This window comes from Lytechinus variegatus, chromosome 9 (assembly GCF_018143015.1).
Source record: "Lytechinus variegatus isolate NC3 chromosome 9, Lvar_3.0, whole genome shotgun sequence".
NCBI classification, from domain to species: Eukaryota; Metazoa; Echinodermata; class Echinoidea; order Temnopleuroida; family Toxopneustidae; genus Lytechinus; species Lytechinus variegatus.
Window position 1 is genome coordinate 26,753,069 of NC_054748.1, and position 17,070 is coordinate 26,770,138.

General features: G+C 36.8%; 1 protein-coding gene across 2 annotated transcripts; it reads right to left on the reverse strand.

Moving 5' to 3' along the window:
- Positions 1-267: 267 nt before the first annotated feature.
- LOC121421587 (zinc finger protein 143-like) lies at positions 268-16,820 on the reverse strand. Of its 2 annotated transcripts, none has more exons than XM_041616339.1 (15): positions 16,727-16,820; positions 13,569-13,726; positions 12,374-12,662; positions 11,792-11,872; positions 10,604-10,675; positions 9,723-9,812; positions 8,944-9,011; positions 6,626-6,685; positions 5,794-5,922; positions 5,096-5,297; positions 4,268-4,447; positions 2,508-2,726; positions 1,945-2,099; positions 1,422-1,592; positions 268-542 (listed from the first exon to the last, which is right to left on the reverse strand). In XM_041616339.1, the coding sequence occupies exons 2-15, from the start codon at positions 13,710-13,712 to the stop codon at positions 405-407; spliced, it is 1,998 nt and encodes a 665-aa protein (XP_041472273.1). In that variant the 5' UTR covers positions 13,713-13,726; positions 16,727-16,820; the 3' UTR covers positions 268-404. The 2 variants fall into 2 exon arrangements, with proteins under 2 accessions (XP_041472273.1, XP_041472274.1); XM_041616340.1 differs by lacking the exon at positions 16,727-16,820 and adding an exon at positions 16,330-16,430.
- Between the last annotated feature and the right edge of the window lie 250 nt (positions 16,821-17,070).

Consider the following 17,070-nt stretch of genomic DNA (forward strand, 5'->3'; position numbering starts at 1 on the left):
TCAAAAGCAAGGATTTTGGTAGCTAAGCTCAGAATACGAGCCATGGGTGTCTGAAAAATAATCATTAAAGAGATGCTTTGTCAATACCATACCTTTCACTCTGCAGCAAGTATGCAAAGCCCATTTATGCAAAATTTTTGCCTTTATTTTTTTTCATAAAGAAACAGGAAACTCCATAACATAAATTTGAAAAAAACATTGTTTCCCCCCAGAAAATTGGGTCAGTATAAACATTATTTCTTACAACAGAAACAAGAACAAAAGCTCCCATACCAAAAATTTTGTACCCCCGCCCCCTCTTCATCAGATACGTCACATAGAAGCATGTATAACATGTATTATTTGAGAAGCAATTACATTATACTCCCATCCCCCCTCCCTCCCAGACCCTGTATTGCTAATTATCATGAATGAAGGCCAACAAGATCTGCTTCTGTGTTTTCTGCAGAGAGTTGTGTTGCTGCTGTGCATTCCTCCTGCTTCCCTCCCTCCTCATCCTCTTCTCCTAGCGCTCCACTGACAGCCATCACCTCTTGGAGTTGCTGCTTAAGATTAAAAATTAGGGGGAGAAAAAAATCAATATTTTATCGTTCGAAATAGATATCTGTTATAGAAATCCTCAGAAAACTAATTAACTAATTAATCGTGGGCCCGGCAGCCACCGAGCAGCACCAGATCAACACTGCTCTCCCCGTCAAATCGTTGATCAAACTGGGTAGCAGCAACTCCCACCTATTAATGTCTTTAGGCCTGATGCAGTAGGGCTTGAACTCCCAAGATGGATACAGTATTATAAGAAATAATGGAAAATTTAACAAGATTGTATTTCATACGGGGCTGTACATATGACAATATCATCAAAATATTGTTACACTAAAAATTCAGTGTTGACATTATGCGATAGGACGTTAAATGGAGACTTCATATAGAAGAGAGTTAGGAACACAATGCAGTATTCGTATACAAGTGGGAATGCCTATTGCAGTGGTCCACCTGCACATTCCTGACAGTTACATCGTACCATTGATTCAGTTTGCTTCCCCCTACCCAAGCACGGGTAAAGCCAAACTAAATAAATAGGGGTACTGGATTAATTTTGATGTCCATTTGCGGAAATCTCTCCCCAAAGGTAGGGGGGGACCAGGGGCTGGAAAATTTGACAAGCCCCCCCCAAAAAAAAAGGCTATCACCCCAAATGTAAGGTCACTTTGACCAGAATAAATTTGGCAAGCTAAAAAAATAAAGGTTCTCACCAAATGTAAGGTCATTTCGTCCAAAATACATGTTTTATTTCGATTTTGAATGAAAAATTTCTTTCCATCATAAAAGACCAAAAATAGTAGGGGGACATTTGATATTGGGTTGGGGGACATGTCCCCCGTCTCACTGGGATTTCCGCCCATGTTGATGGCTGAGCTTACCATATCTGTGAGATTAGCCAGAGAACCATCGGATACAAACTGGAACATGGCATGGTTGCCAACGGCAGCCTTCATAGCAGCAACGGCAGATTCACGGTTGAGAGCGGAGACCATGGTCACTTGGCGTGTCTGTCCGTTAGCATCGCGTAGGATGATAGTCTTTGACTGATTCTGAGGTTGGAAGAAGAAGGATAAGAGATTATTTTATTCTACACTTTGATGGTTATTGTGTTCATGATTATTATAGTAATAATGTATGTATCACTGTCATTTTAATCAATGTTGGCATTGTCTTCTCATCATCACAACCAACAACACCACCATCACCATCATCATTACCATCATCATCATCATCATTATCATCGTCATCATCATCATCATCGTCATCATCATCATTACCATCATCATCATCATTACCATCATCATCGTCATCATCTTCATCATCGTCATCATCATCATTATCATTACCATCATCATCATCATTACCATCACCACCATCACCACCACTCATAGATTTTCCTACCATTCCTGCTGCATTGAGTGTGTCTGAAAGATCATGAGAATTGCTATCATTGGCGTTATCCTGAGATTGGAAGTTCACTGTACCGATGTGGTATTCTGATTTGGCCTTCTTGGCCGGAGGCGCTCCTAGTAACGATACTATGTCTGGACGATCTCCTACATAAAACAAAAAATGCATATATACATCACTATATTCAAGAAATTATTTTTTACTTTTCCACTTTATCTGTCCAATCCGCTATATTGTTTTCATGTTTTCATACCGTACATTGTGAAATAAATTTTGAAATAAAGAAATAGATAAACAATTTTTTTTTATTAATGAATTGAAATATTGATCTAGATGTCGATGTTGCTGCTTTCCATAGTTTGTGATCGCAACCCTTTGTGACACAGGGCCGAGGAATATCAACAATAATGCATAGAAGATTTATAATGGAGCACAAATGAGTCTTGTACATCACATTCAGAAAACAATTTAAATGGATGTATGCATTCTGAATGTTGATCTTGCGGGCTTTCCATAGTTGCGAGTGATCGGATCAATCGCAAACTCAAACTCACCTTGTGCGATGGCTATTTCCAGTCCCTCAATCAGAGGATCTTCTCCATGGGCCTGTCTCTTGTGCATGGCAAGCGTGGAGATCTGACGATAGTTCTTCCCGCAGGACGAACACATGTAAGGCTTGGAGTGCGTGTGTACCACGTGGTGCTTGTAGAGGCTCGAGTACTCTGTGAAACGCTTGCCGCAGCCGACAACAGTGCAGACGTAAGGCTTTTCTCCTGCAATTGTATCAATAAAAGAAGATTATTCCCACATTATAATAAAATTAATAGCTGGATTAATAGAGCATCTTTTCCAGGGGATACAAAGCACAAATTTTGTTACCGCTAGCTTGAGCTGCCACTAATTTGACAGTCAAACGGTCAGACTGCCCAAGGGATTCAAGAATAGCAATCTTCATGAGCAGGTAATCTTTTATGTAGACAGGTCCCTAGAGTACATGTTTTGATTCAGAATACAATTAAAGGGAACCAAATTTATGGCCTTTATAGACAGGTGTTCCTTCAATAAAGGTTGCCACGAAGACCCCAGTTACACCAGATTTATTCTTTACTCTTTGGAAACCAGTCTCGGGGTGCCCCGAGACTGGTTTCCAAAGAGTTGACCTAAATTTTTGACCCCCTATTACACCAGAATTGTAACGAGTCTCGGGGCGCCCCCCGAGACAGCTTTCTGTACATTTACACCAAATTACTAAAGCTCTCCGAGATAGGTTTGGCAGGGCGCCAAGCGCGCGCTGTATGTGTTGTTTGGATAATCGTTCCACTTATTGTGCATCGAGCGAACCCGTCTCGGGCAGGTTTGCATTAACACCGAATCCAAAGCAGTCTCGAGGCACCCCGAGACTGGACTCGGAACACATCGCAAGGTGGTCCGAGTTTGCTCAGAAGGGGTCTCAGATAGGTTTGTATGTTTACACTGGAACCTGGCCGAGACTGGTCTCGGGCGCCCCAAGACTACATAGGAAATCCGGTGTAACAGAGGTCTTAAACACAGAAAGAGCTTAATACATCTGGGGATCTTTTCATTAAGGTCGCCATCTTACAAGATCTCATATCTGACAACTTTCCTGTTGTGACTGGTTAAGAAGCACAGATGTTCAACTGTTTATAACACCTGTGAAATACTGACAAAATTTGTTAAAACGGTTGTTTATATACGATCTATTGGTTCAAACAATGAGATTGAACTTCACATTTGGCATTTATGAAATATATTTCCTGTATGCTTTCTCATATGGTTTTTGTAATTTGCCAATAACGGATGTTGATATCAATACTGTGTCGGTGGATCAGATTATTACTTGGCCAGGTCCCAAACCATCCATGTCATTATTGTTGTAAAATGATTATCAAAACATGTGTTCATAATTGGACTTGAACTTTATAATAATATTCCGCATTATTCCGCATTTATATAGTGCCTTATACATCGGAACAACATCTCTAAGCGCTTTACAGACATATCATTACCCCGGTCATCGGATCCTTGCATGCCCGCATACAATGTATGCACCTTCTACACTCCCTGGGGAGCATTCCAACAAGAGTTCCAAGACTCAATTGCTAGGCATACTACATATAGGCTTTCACATCCTACCGGGTCCCCATTTAACACCTGGGTGGAGAGTGGCAAAGTGTGGATTAACGCCTTGCCAAAGGACGCTAGGACATGGTGAGATTCGAACACACGACCCTCTGATTACAAGGCGAGAGTCAGAAGTACTTCGGTCTTGTTGATGTTTATGTTGAATAATTACCTGTATGTATTCTCATATGGTTCTTGTAATTAGTGGCGCTGGCAAAGGCTCTACCGCATCCTTCGTTCGGACAGATGTACGGTCTTTCCCCGGTGTGGGTTCGGATGTGAACTTTGCGGATGTTTGACGTGGTAAAAGCTTTGTCGCAGCCTTCAAAGGGACATTTGAATGGCCGCTCACCTGAAAAGAAAAGAAAACATTGTTTGATGTTGGGGGAAAAATAATTCTTGCAACCTTCAAGGGGATATTTCAAAGGTGGATCAACTGAGAAGAATAGAAAGTAAAAGGTATTACACCAAAAACATTGATGCAAAGGCTTTTAAAGAAGCTATTCTAAAACCAATGTACAGGCAATCGCACATGAAATGTGATAAGAAAGATAATTCTAATTAAAGATTAGACCATTTCCAGTGAAGTATTTGGTGTTGCTACTGAATAAACACATTGACTAATCAGTAAACAGACTAAGTTGGCAATGTAATGAAAACAAAGAAAATAAGCAGGTTCCTCAGGGATAGCAGTTTGTCAACTGAAGAGGCTGGCCTGTTGATATAAAGCTGGAAATGAAGATAAATGAATGAATGTATGCATGAATAAATAAATAAATAAATAAAATAAATATCAATGCGTAAAAATGCAAATTGGCAACTTCTTAAAATTGTGCCATATTTCATTTCAAAGCATGTTACATGCATATTACATTTTTTCAAAGTATGAAAATGAATAGAAAATCAATGATTGTTGCCAATTCAAGGAGCAGTAGCAAACCCAAATCAATCTTGACCTAATGACAGCAGCATTCCTCTAGGGGTGAAAAGAACAACATACCTGTATGCGTTCTTGTGTGCTTCTGCAGATCTCCCGATGTTTTGAATGCTTTGTTGCAACCTTCCTGGACGCACTGGTACGGTTTTTCACCAGTGTGAACACGAGTGTGACTCTTAAGGCCATAGCCTGTTGCAAATGCCTTCTCACAGCCAGGGTGTTCACACCGGTACGGTTTCACACCACTGTGAGTACGTTCATGAACCTAGAAGATGGTATAAAGCACAGATAGGAAGAGACATTAGGTATTGGTATATCATCAAGAGGGTTTATATTTGCTTGGTTAATAAACGCTTGGTGTAAATCCTACTCAGATAGTTTTCACCATCCCACATGGGTAAAACTCATCGAGTTGTTTTCTGATAACTAAATCAAGGTTCAAGCCTAGTATAAACTGGAAATTTAAACCAAATTTCTATGGAGTGCTGGGCTTCATAATATTTCTTTGAATTACAAATTTGTTACAATTACAATCATCCATATCCATACTATATTTGTATTTTCCTTTTCTTCCCATTCACGAGTCAATTAATTTTTCGACAATTTTTGTGCAGCAGAAGAATCATCTTTTAATTGGTGAATGGATTAACAACTGGCATTCCATGAAAGTGTGGTCTAAGTCAACCCAGGCTTCACTAAACCACAGCTATCAGAATACCACCCATCTAATAATCTACTTTTACTTCAGTCTTATTACGTACCTTAAGATGATGTGAAGCAGTGTACATTCTCCCACAACCTTCGTGCGGACATTGAAAGGTTTTGCTTGACATCCCTTCAACTTTGGTTGGCATTGTAGTTCCCACAGAACCTACCGTAACCTGCATACGCTGAGAAGGAAACATATTTAAGACATCATCAACATAATTATAACAAGAACAGAAGAGGCCCCAAAGGAGAACCTTGTGGAACTCTACATTCTTTTTCTAATGATTGGTTGAATAACTTGAAAATTTAAAATAAAAATTAAGGAATTTATTTATACAGTTTTTTATTTATTACAATATATCAACTTTATTCCTTGTATATTTTATAATCAATTAATTTAGGTTAGTGTTATAAAGTATATTCGTACATGTGTAAGATATTAGTGTGAGATTGGCTTAGTCGTTACACTAACTTAGATTTAGTTACTGACATGATTTTAAGATGAAACATTTGTTTATCATTGTTTGTCTATTCATTATCATTACAGATTGTTATCTAAAGGTACACTGAAGGTGCATCAAAGTATAACTGAAAGTACAAGTGAAGCTTGTCACCAGTGTTGGAGATTAACTGAATAAAGCAAAAAAAAAAAAAAATTCAACAAGTCGAGTCCAGCATTGATTGATTCTTTGTGCCTTGTGAAGAACAATAGTTGAACATCAGTAGACAAAACTCCTTCGTAGAAATTTTTATAGAAAAAAGGCAGTCACAGCAAGTTTGAGGTGGACCCTGCCATCTCCATTCACAGGGTCAAACCAAAATTAAAAAATTTGGATTGGATTGGATTCTATATTGAATATAAAGAAAGGTTGTTTTGATCCTTACCGAAGCAAAATCATGACCTCCTGTTGTTAGTTGTAGAGAACCTGCTTGTTCACCAGAACTCTACAAAGTGACAAAAAAATATAATTGAACAAACAGTGCTCTAGTGACCATTAAAGACAATGCAAAGCATCACAACTCCAGTAGGAGTTGCTCAGATGACAATTACCAACAAAGTGTTACATGAATACTATTACTTATTACTTAAAGGGGAAGTTCACCCTGACAAAAAGTTTATTGTAAAAATAGCAGAAAAAATAATAAAAAATATTGCCGAAGGTTTGAGAAAAATTCATCAAATAATTAAAAAGTTATTAGAATTTCAATTATTTGATTTGTGACGTCATATGCGAGCAGCATTCATACATAGCGAATGGTAAAAAATCAAATAAATGTCATTTTCTAAAAAATTGAACATGGTTTTCACTGTACCTTTTGTATATCAATAGACAAATCATTTCACACCCGATCATGAATAGAAAACAAAATTAAGTCATCAGGAACCATACAAAATTTGAAATTCATGTATTTTATATTACATAACACATGGGGCAGCTGCTCGTCTATGACGTCACAAATCCAAAACTTTGAACTCTAATAACTTTCTTACTTTTTAACAGATTTTCCTGAAACCTTCACCAATATTTTTTACTATTTTTTTTGCTATTTTTACAACAAAGTTTTCTTCAGGGTGAACTTCCCCTTTAAAACTGCGCTTTCCCACTAGGCCCGAAGCACTTACGATGAATTAAGTAAATGGAATCATATAATCGTAAAACCTTTAAATTACAAAAGAGAAGGGTTTTTAATGCCTTTCTGAAAATTGCTAGTGATTATCTGTAGCAAATCATTCCGGTATTTTGAAACTGACACCGTAAAAGTTTGATCACTTGATCACTTCTTGATGTAAAAGTTAATGTATATGTGAGATGAAGAGGGTCACTGGCCAACCTAAGTGCTTTAGTAGGTGTATAGAGTTTCTTAAAGGACAAGTCCACCCCAACAAAAACTTGATTTGAATAAAAAGAGAAAAATTCAACAAGCATAACACTGAAAATTTCATCAAAATCGGATGTAAAATAAGAAAGTTATGGCATTTTAAAGTTTCGCTTATTTTCAACAAAATAGTTATATGAACGAGCCAGTTACATCCAAATGAGAGAGTTAATGATGTCACTCACTCACTATTTCTTTTGTATTTTATTATATGAAATATGTTTATTTTCTCGTCATTGTCATGTGAAATGAAGTTTCATTCCTCCCTGAACACGTGGAATTCCATTATTTTAACATTTTGTGCTTCAGGCAAGGAGGTCCTAATCGTCAAATTCGTAAAAATTGAAATATTGTATAATTCAAACAATAAAAAACAAAAGAAATAGTGACTGAGTGACATCATCAACTCTCTCATTTGGATGTAACTGGCTCGTTCATATAACTATTTTGTTAAAAATAAGCGAAACTTTGAAATGTCATAACTTTCTTATTTTACATCCGATTTTGATGAAATCTTCAGCATTGTGCTTGTCTGATTTTTCTCTATTGATTCAAATTAACATTTTTCTGAGGTGGACTTGACCTTTAAATACTCCAGAGACTGTTTATTCAGTGTTTTGTATATGGTCAATTGTAATTTGAACATATTCCTTTGTTTCAAAGGAAGCCACTGAAGTGAATTTGGACTCTTTCAAAGATGACATGTGTGGGTAATTTTTCTAATGCCTGAGAAAAATCATGTGGATGACGTATTTTATAAGATATTTATATAGATTCTTGTTATTTGATGAGCCAGCCTCGCCTAAAAACCATGGCACCCGTTGAATAAAAGTCACCATTATGGTAACTTGCATGGAATCCTTGATTTTAATTGGCTGATGATCAGTGTTACCATTGAATGGTAAAGTTAACATGACTGGTCATTAACAAATTTACCTGTTAGCTAAAATAAATGACTTGATAGATTTCAGCCAATCATTTAATTAGGAGCCATATCACTATTGTATATAATATACTAAAAGGCCTGTATTCTGAACTAGGTTTAAATTAGGCCATGGGCTAACTCTGTGCTAAAATTATGGAAAGCCAAAAATTTCAAAATTTTACTTACATTGTATGTTTTTTATGTTTTCTGTGCTCTTTTTAATTTGTGAATGGTGATGAAAGCTATCTTATTTATCCTTCCGAAACAGTTAAGAATGATTTTAGAGAAAAATGAGCTGATACATTTGAAATTCTTCTGTTAGATGATTATTCCACTATTGGCTATCCATAGCTAAACAACAACTTTAAACCAGACTTAAGAATACGGCCATAGACTCTACCTGAGCTGCATATTGATCTAGCACATTTAGAGAATGGGCATCAATTGGATCCTCTGAGGAAAAGGCACCTGAACAAAAAATCACATCAAAATGAAATGACAACAATAATGATATGCAACATTTATATCACACTTTATGCAATGTTTAGAAGTGTTGCATACTTTCACCCAAGCTTAATAAAACAATGATTTTTACTAAGATCCTTAAGCATTCAAGGAATTCCTTCCTAACAGTTACCTATTTACTACACCTGGGGGGAGAGTGGCAAATACCTTGCCAGGGCTGTGGTATGATTTCAAATCCAGACACTTTGGTCCAAAATCCAGAGACGCCTCCAATAAGAAAAACATATATCTACAGTATCCATCTATCTATAGATCCATCTATCTATCCATCCATCTATTTACAATGTATACGTCCATTTATTAATCGATCTATCTTATTCTATACATTTTCTATTTATGTATAGATTCATTCATCTATCCATCAATCGTCTTATCTATAACTTCATATATTTTTTAACCTCCTACTTATTGATCCATCTATCCATTTATCCTACCTATCTATCAATCCATCAGTTTACCAATCTATCTATTTAATGGATCAATCCTCATTTTATCTATTTATTTTCAAAATCATCATATCTATTTATAAATCTCTATATTTTTTTTATTTATAACTAATAAAATTTAGGTCACACACATGACCAAGAATGGCTATCATCCATCTACCCATCCATCAACTTAGCCTTGAATCAAATTATCTATGCATCAACTCACTATGTGACTGATCAAAGTCTGTGACATTCGTCTGTATCAGAGCTGTGGTACCATCTTCTAGCTGTACTGCCTGCATTCCATCATTGTCAACTTTAAAAGAGAACATAAAAAAGAACTCATATTGAGATATCTCTATTTCACTCTAGTCTAGAGTGTACTCACTAATTTAGGGTAAACATCAAAACCCTGGCAGAGCAAAGTCACAACCTTTGCAAATTAAAGTTTCAATTTTGTGAAGTCACAGACAAGCAGATCATCCATGTCATGTGATATGATTTTCCAAATTGCCCTTTTCTCAAAAGAAAAATTGAAAGCGATTTTTTTTTTGCGATGGATACATGTATATGAAAAATATCATTTCATACATCCTTTATTAATCACATTCCATTAAAATAATGGACTTTCGTACAATTTATGTGACATAATATATGCGAAAAGCAGCTCGCATTTAACCCATATCTAAATGGGGAGGGGGTCAATTTGACCCCCCTCCCCTCCCCAGTATATCCTGGGCTCCGTAACACAAAGATTAGTGATTAATCGCTAAATGAACTGACCAATCAATATCAATGTTACACGCCCATTTGGTTTGAAATACTGACCAGCGACCGATCAGTGCGGTACCTTTAATTTTGCGATTCATCGCAAACTTTTGTGTTACGGAGCCCTGGTTTGAAATAGCACGGTTGAAAAAGGGTTAAAGTAACAAATTCAAACAATTTAAAAATTCATAACTCTGGTTTTCTTTGATTTCTTTTCATCAAGCCTTCATAAATATTTTCACTAATTTTTCTTGAATTAATACTAATTTTACTACTGTCAGGGTGAACTCTCACTTAAAACATGGGGGGGGTGGAGGAAAAAAGTAAATAAATTGGTACCTTTTGCATTTGTTCTTATGATGTATGCTGCTGATCCATCCTCAAGTTGAACTGTTTGACCTTCTCCAAATCCTTTGAAAATGAAAAAAATCAAACATTCCATTCATTTCCTTGAGAAAAATCCTTCAATAATATCAGGACATATTAGATAATTCGATTCATTTTATAATTAAAACAATTGGTGAATACACAAAATATGGTATAATATCCAATTTCACTAAGAATTTCAAAGTGAAAGAAACCATTACCTACATTTGTAAAATGAATTCTGAATAGAGTGAACCTTTGCCATTTGATTGTTTCAAGAAAATGATTTTTGTTTATTTTAATGTGATTAAAAATTGAGGAAAATGGAGCATGGCAAAAGTGTGGGGATCATCATCTAATTCACCAAATAATTTGATATACTCAACTGGAAATGAAAATGTTCATTTATAAAATAATCAAATAAATATCTAATTTTGACAGGTATTAATTCAAGGGCCACATAGTTTCTTAAATAAATATATAATTTTGGTTGGTTTAAGTCAAAGAACCACATTAGTTTGAAATCAATTGATATTTACTTCATGGAGTTTGCATTTTAAGGAGACATGCTATTGATAGCAAACCATCTTACCAAAGTACACATGTGCTATGCTGGGTTTTGAACCCTAGATCTTGTAGTTCATAGTCCAGACTCTAGAGACTTCAGGCCACGAGAACTTTATGATTATGCCAAGTGTATAAACCTATATGGCAGGGGTTCTCAAACTACGGCCGCGGGCCGGATCCGGCCCTTGGAACTTCTCGATCCGGCCCACGAGACTCTGCTGGGTTTTTAAAATCATTTTTAAGTCACAATATGAAACATAGCTCAATATGATTACATTGTGTATCCATGTTAGACCTAACCGAATAAAAGTAATGAAAGTCAAAACATATGAAACTGTTATAAATTTGTTGGATTAAATGCTCCCAAAATAAGGGCAAGATTGCACAAGAGAGCATCTAGGAACCCGACCGCAAGGTTCTTTGTGCTTCCACACATTTTTTTTTCTAAGTATCCACTTCACCCTGGCCCTTTCAGGTTTACTTGGAGTCTAATCTGGCCCTTCAAAGAAAAAGTTTGAGAACCCCTGCTATATGGTAAATTGTCTAAGGTGGAAAAACAAATAAGACTTTGGAGGAAAATATTTTGATACTCACCCTTCTCACTCAAATTATGAAGAAATGCTGTGCTTCCATCTTCCAACTGTACAGCCTGGCCTTCTAAAATACTCCCGTTTCCTATGTGTAAAACAAATGCAAAATAATTAGCCATTGATGGTGGATTCATCATATTTTTTTTATCTGCCAAAGTTCAATCCATCTTAACACATCATGAAAAAGCTGTTGACTTTTTTTCTACAATTTTACAAAATCCTTTCAGGCCCATTTGCTAGAAGAATAAATAAGTTGTATAGAAATAAAATATCCTTTATATACATTGAGATGAAGTGCGATAGCTTACATATATGCCGGCCATAAGTAGTTAGTGTGCAATGGCAATCTTGTGTCCACAAAAATACACAAAGACAGGCTTGGTCAAACTCCATCATAACAACATGTGGTTTTATGTTTAAAATGGATATATTTTGCTCTTTAATTAGACGAGACTTCGGGCCAACTTACTCTGTAGTATATACAACACAATATTGAATGAATCTATATTTTATGGAATGTTAACAAACTTCATGTTTTAACTTGAGACCCCCCCCCCTTTTTCATGCTAACTTACACATACTTTACCTTTTTGTTGTATGATAGCCGTGGTGCCATCTGCAAGTTGTACCGCCTGAAGACTAGAGGTGTCGTCCATCAGGTTCAACTTGGTCCCCTCTAGGATGGATCCACCTTCGTTATCATCTTCTCCTGCATCGCCAGCTCCGCCTACTTCTCCTGCAACTCCCACAACTACTTCACCTACTTGTCCGGGAGCTCCAGCGTCTCCCTCACCTGCTTCTCCAGCTACATGTACTCCTACAGTATCCACTCTGCCAGCTTCTCCGACAGCTACACCTCCTTCTTCATCCTGAGGCTGGAATTTGTTAAAATAGTATGAAGCTTGTGATGTTGTTGCTTCAAGAGGGCGAACGAAACCCCCAAGCACCTACTGAATTTGAATTTTGAATGGGCCCATTGTCCTATTTATATATGAAATTATTGTATGAATTACTTTGACATAGTTTTGCTCATAAAAAATACCTTATTGTTATGTAAAGCAGAGTGACTGCCACATTCAAGATGCTCTAGATTTCTCATCTCAGGAAGGATACAAGATTGTGGTTGATTTTCCTCTAGAATTATTCCAAATATACTACATACGTAAAATATCACTTTTCTGATCCCATTTGATACTTTAGTCCTCCTGCAAGAATGTGTGATCCATAATCCTTGGGATTTCTTGTCCACTACCAGTACCGGCCTTTCCCTTTAAAATAGAATTTTGGTTTTCTTTAATTTGAAATTTATTTCATTCTACAAGTAACTGGTAATACTATCATGCTGGCTAGCTGGGTTATGTGTCACTCTCTCTTTTCATTTTGATACTGATTCATTTATTATTCTATGATTTGAGATTCATATGATTTTTTTTAATGAAAGTTAATGACTTGTTACCATGCAGTTGGCTGTATATCCAATTGGTTTCAATTGGATCCAGTTACATCTAATTGGTTTTAACTGGAACCAGTTGGCTGTGTCCAAATCGTTTCAACTGGAACCAGTTACCTCTCAATTGGTTTCAACTGGAACCAGTTGGGAATTGTGACCGGATCCAGTTGCAGTTCTTTCTGGATTTCAACTGGAACTAGTTGTTCCAATTTCCTTATTAGAACCACGGCAGTTGCCAACTGGTTTCAATTGGTTTTGCTCCAATTGGTTTCAACTGGATTTTAGTCGTGGGTAACAAAAAAAATTAAGTTGAGATAAAGATCTGACTTACTGTTTGTCCAATAGGATCAGGTTGAATCTGAAGCTGACCATCTTCTCCATCTGATGCTTGTGACAGGAGCATCCCCATCACTTCCTGGTTAGGGGTGACCTCCGACTCCATCTGCCCCTTGTCGATGTCGAGTTCGGCTTCCATTTTACCCGAGATTACTGATAAACATAGAAATGATTGGAGATTGATTAATATTTCATTGGTAGTTAGGTGCTGCATTCTGTATAATAAATGTTCCCTCTTTTTATTTATTTATTTATTTATTTATTGATATGTTCATATTCCACAATCATCAAAGTACATTTCATAATCATGTTTACAATGAAAAAATGCATAACATATGCAGGATTGAAACGTAGCAATGAAATGAAAAAAAAGTGGAGGGGCCTACTAAAAAGCAGAGCTTGTAAAATGTAGACCCCCTATCAAAACACAAATAGAGTAAAATAATCAGCAAAATTCTATAAAATTATATAGATATAAACACTGTAACACAAATGTATTTACACTATATACAAAATTAAATATTGACTTCAAAAAATAATCAATACTACCGTGGATAAGTATGAAGTTCACAAATATTTGATTGAATCAATAAGAATTCAGTAGAAATTTTTGATGAGTAATTTAAATCGTATAAGATTAGCTGTCTCTTTCATTTCTCTGTCCAGAGAATTCCAGAGTTTTGGTCCTGTGAAAAATACAGTTTTGCTAGAAAATACTGTTTTACTTTTAGGTGATAGTCATTTGATTGTCTCGTATTATATGAATGTAAACTATTGTTTCTCATAAATTTCTTTTGTAGGACATTAGGTACACTATTTCTATCTAGCTGATACATGAATTGGAATAGTTGCAAGCGGTACAGGTCATTGATTTTAAGGATACGTTTCTGACGAAACAATTCATCCGTATGAGCTCTAAAGGACATATTGCATATTATTCTCAGTACTTTTTTCTGAAGTAGCAAGACTTTATTTAGGCTCGTTTGAGAGGCATTACCCCATGCCAGAATTCCATAATTAAGATATGGTAGAATTAAGGCACAATACAACATGGATAGCGCCTGTGCTGGAAGAACGTATTTAAGCTTATTGATGACTCCAATATTTCTTGACACAGTTTTGCAAGTATTGTTGATATGAGCATTCCATGTAAGCTTGTTATCAATAGTAAGACCTAAAAATTTTGTTGTTTGCACTTCTTTTTATTTCATTTGGTTTGTCAGATTAAATTACTTATGAGTTATTGATATAAATTTTACCAGAGATTAGAAATTATAAATAAATGCCCTTTCAATCAGCCTGAAGATATGTAGTTTTGATGCATTAAATTCACATTAAAACCGGGGGGGGGAAGGGGGATTGAAGTTTATCCAATTTTACTTATTTTTTTCTCTCTTGCAGGTTTTTATTTCAAGCCCCCTAAATTACGGCAGCTGCCCTAACTATGGCTCCTGACCTTGATAAATTAAGGTTTACATTAGGAAAAAGACAAACTTCAATTACCGGTACCCAGCCCCTAGCTCCCCCCCCCTAAAGTGGTCCATTGAAATTAACCCGTGATTTAGTTTTAAACCTGATTTGCCGATTGGATATCCACCCGGAGGGGGGGGGGGGGGCACTCAACCAAAAAAGTGGTAGGGGTGTGCCGCAGACGAGACAAAAAACGGGGGCCTTGGAGCGACTTATTGTAAAAAAGAGGGTCCTTGGAACGGACTTCGGAACAAATGTTTGTGAAAACGGGGGTCCTTGGAAAGGATCACCTGTTTGCCAGCGTGTGAGTGCGTATGCAAAACGGTCTTGCGTGCATGATGTAGCTAGCGCGGCCTCCACCGGATGCACTAGCGCAGAGGCGATGGTCGGACAGCGCTCTGCCGCTGCCACTTTTCACCAAATTGCAGCTCATTATAGCAGATCAATGCGGACCGGAACGGCGTAACGAAAAATATGCGAAGCTTCGGAGCGGATTTCTTTCTTCTTTTTTCTTGATAAGAAAATGACATGCTTTGGAGCGGCTTTCTTTGTTCTTTTTCTCAATAAGACAAAAATGCTATGCCTTGGATTGGAACAGAAATTTGAGTGTAAAAATGGGGGTCCCCTCCATGGCACATACATGTGCCCACGCTCTCTGCATTATATACTGAGTGACCCCCCCCCCCCCCGGATCCACATGCCTTGTCATGGCCTCTGAAAGTCTTGGAAAAAAAACAACAGAAACTTTTAGTCAATTTCTTTTATATTATAAAATACCGGTAGGCCTACTAACTTTTATGATGTTGAAGTTTTAAATTTTACTCTAAATTCATATCAACAAAAATGTAGCATTCATTCACAAAGTCCGCAAGAACAATAGTTTAAGAAACAAAAACTAAAAAGAGAAATAGGTCGAAGTAAAGCTACAAAGCTAGTCAAGACTCAAGTCAAGACAAGGAGCATATGGCTAAGCGACGACCAGCGCCAGCTGAGCTGAGACGCCTTGCTTGCTGCATCGACATAGGCCAGAAAGTTGAAGCTGCAGCGCACAGCGCTTACGAGTCCAGGCCGACGCGCGCGGCAGAACAGTCACGCAAGATCCCGCTCCACTCTGCAGCTGAATTGGGATAACGAAATGCGGTCCAACATGCAACAATCACTCACGAGAGGCTTCCCTCCCTTTCCCCGATGCACAACATTTATATTAAAATGCAGTCCCGATCTTCTATGATTCTGAATGAGAATCATATGACTCAAATATGAATTTAGAGTAAAAAACTTCATACATTCGTTTCACAAGCAGACTATAATGTGTACTTATTTAGCAGAAAATAAAAGGGGAATGTCGGGATATTTGGCTATGCTTTCTGGGTAAGCCCACGATGCAACGGGGCAAAGCATTGAAAAGTCTGCCCCTAAACGAGGATTTTCTCTTTTCACGTACGGCGAATGCTGACCATTTAGAATATATTCACAGTTACGGGCAACGAATTAACAGCCTTACAATTTAAGAATTATGGGATTCATTTCCTACAATGCATTTCGCTTTTAATTCCTTGTTGAAAAATAAAAAAATCTTCAGCAAATTAATTAAATGTGTCCTTTAAAAGTCATAAAAATGGAATTGTAAAACACAATATGGATTTAATGGTGATTCGAATAGAAAATCAACTAAATTCTCACCTCAACTGTTTCGCTCACAAAGCTCGCTGAGCAAGAAATGTCAGTAGCGTATTTGCGCATGCTCGCTCGATTCCCTCTTTACCTAAAACCGGGGGAGCCAAGACTATCGGCCTATGTCAGAATAAAGATATTTTTATGTCTTAAAACTTCTTTTAAGCATGAATCTATAAACCCTATTGAAAGGATATCGATATATACGATCATAAACAAAATAAAATTTTAAGTTATATACTGATTAAAACAATAAAATATATAATTGACAACATATTGATTTGCATAGCAATTCACCCCTCAAAAACCCATTTAGACAAGGTCCTAATGCCAACCTTTATAATTGATTATGC